This window comes from Sinocyclocheilus rhinocerous, unplaced genomic scaffold, assembly GCF_001515625.1.
Source record: "Sinocyclocheilus rhinocerous isolate Xijiao unplaced genomic scaffold, SAMN03320098_v1.1 scaffold553, whole genome shotgun sequence".
In the NCBI taxonomy this organism is placed as follows: Eukaryota; Metazoa; Chordata; class Actinopteri; order Cypriniformes; family Cyprinidae; genus Sinocyclocheilus; species Sinocyclocheilus rhinocerous.
In genome coordinates this window covers 237,753-240,044 of record NW_015627255.1, presented here as the reverse complement: position 1 = coordinate 240,044, position 2,292 = coordinate 237,753, and the positions used below count along the sequence as shown (strand labels likewise).

Sequence of the window (2,292 nt, the reverse complement as noted above, 5' to 3'; positions counted from 1 at the left end):
ATATTACTTTTTACACCACATTATTTTTTAGTATTTAATTTGACCCATTTGTTGTGTCTTTGAGAATCAGTATGCACCATTGCCTTCACATCAGGTTAGATGTCTAGATCACCATCTTTGATCAAAGTTGTAGAAGGTCAGAGAGGTTGAAAGTGAAGAAAACGCTGCATTAAACTGTCCTTTCCAGCCTGCAGTGAGGGCTTCCTGGCTGACTTAGATTCTCAATGTTTTGGTCACAGAAGCCTTTGGGTATTGCTTGTATCCAAGCCCCACGATAACCATCAATGTCTCAGATCCGGGTTTGGGTCCAGAGACTTTGGTCTTCAACAGTGGAACAATAGAGTTAATCAAAGACATGCCCTTTGCTTTCACTATTAACCACTTCATCCTGTGTCTACAGAGAGGTTTTCCCGGCAAAACTTAGCTTAGTCATAGAATAAACACACTGTCTCTCTTTCCAGAATTGGCCTTATTAATGTTCCAGGTTTTATAAGTCAACTGTCTACTGACAGTGTCTGTGTCATGTTGTGAATTAACAGATATAATTGTTCCTCTATTTGTAAAAACAAACAAACAAACACTGCTTTTGCAGTATTGCATTTTCCTTAGAAGTATTTTGTTTAATGTATTCACGAGAGTTTAATATTAGAAATGTGTATATTTGATGAAAGATAACTTACATGAAAGGTAACTTGCACAGACAAGGTTAGTTATCTATTCTATCACACAAGCCTCATGTTTACAATCTTGTGGCTGTACTTTTGTGCATTTTGACACTTATTCTGGTGTGAAGTCTTGCCCCAATATACTTCCATTGGATTCCATCACTATTTTTTGCTTGTTTTTACAAGTCAAAAATGTTTTATGTGGTAATTGACATTAATATCATGTAAACAACTAATATTAGTTGAACATTAAATTCTGGGGTTTCTTCTAGCTAATAATTTAAATGTAGTTTTTAATGACTGTTTGATACATTATATACTTTAAAATCAAGAGTTTTTCATTTGTAATTATTTAGACTAAAGAGATTGATAGAGTTTTTTTTTTGTTTTTTTTTGCAAATGTGTGTATCTGCAGGTACGGAGTCGTAGTCGCTCATCCAGTGTCAGTTTGACGGTTGAGACGGCTCTAGGGAGCTTTGACTTCCTTAATACATCAGACCTGGAGGAAGAGGAGGAGGAGGAGGAGGATGGTGAGAGGCAGAGTGTGACAGACAGGTCAGAACTTGAGAAATGTTTCACCTTTCTGCTGTCAAATGATATTTTATAGCACAAAAAGGAATCAGGTTCAACCAAGGTTTTTTCATCAAAATGCATCGCTTCTATAATGTTATGTTACACTACTGCCACCTAGTGACTTGAAGGACAACCGTTAGTTTGAGTGACTGATTTCACAACTTTATCTATGTTTAATCCCAACTCTTTTCTTTTTTCTGAATATATTGTGTTGCCATTTTCTGACGTGTGTTTGTTTTCATGTGTGTTGTGACGGATACAGCGCAGAGGAGCGTCCAGCGGCTGTGGAAAGCGCAGGAGAGGATGAGGGCTGTGAAGCGAGGTGTTGGGATACTCCCTCCGGCCCTCTCAGCACAGGCTGCCCGACTCTAGATCACACCCTGCTGGTTCATCTGAAGAACTGCAGCTCGCAGCTGCTGGTCAGTTATTGTAGTCTAATAGTACTAGATATAGACATTTAGGCCCAATCCCAATTCTATTTTATACCCCTACCCCTCTGCCTTCCCTTTTCCCTTGTCCCTTAAAACAGAGTGTCAAGGGGTAGGGGTGAAAATATTCCCCTAAGAATTGGGACACCTCTACTACACCGTTACACGTCATCATACGTCATCTAGCTCCTACAATATACTGGTGTGCTGGTGTGCATTAGAGCCTTACCGTTCTATATTAAAGCACTGCTTACTGACACACACACACACACACACACACATATATCAGAGATCGCACAGCTCACACATCCAGGAGCAAAGAAACTTGTTAACGCTACCCCATGACTTTTATTAATAACAGTTTAAATACTGAATCGCTACATTATATTCTCCAGCAACGAGAGGATATAATCGCTGTTTCTAAAGTAAACTCACTCAAAGAGAGACGCACAGATGCACGTAGATGCAAGCCCCCCTCAATGTCTACGGTGGTTATCGCCCTGATCAGACATGAAAATATGTTGTGGAACTTGTGGCACTATCGTGCAGTCTGTAATGATATGATGTTAGCAACTTTAGCGATTTTTTGCAAACATTTCTTTGAATAACATGACCGTAAATATGAA

At 39.2% G+C, this 2,292-nt stretch overlaps 1 protein-coding gene across 4 annotated transcripts in view; it reads left to right on the top strand.

Annotated features, from left to right (window-relative positions):
* Window positions 1–2,292, top strand: part of LOC107726225 (protein FAM65A-like) — a 64,485-nt gene that overhangs the window by 51,234 nt on the left and 10,959 nt on the right. For all 4 annotated transcript variants that reach the window (XM_016535750.1, XM_016535763.1, XM_016535757.1 and 1 more), the window contains 2 exons: window positions 1,081–1,220; window positions 1,501–1,657. In XM_016535750.1, coding sequence (XP_016391236.1) covers window positions 1,081–1,220; window positions 1,501–1,657 — 297 coding nt within the window. The remainder of the gene's footprint in view (window positions 1–1,080; window positions 1,221–1,500; window positions 1,658–2,292) is intronic.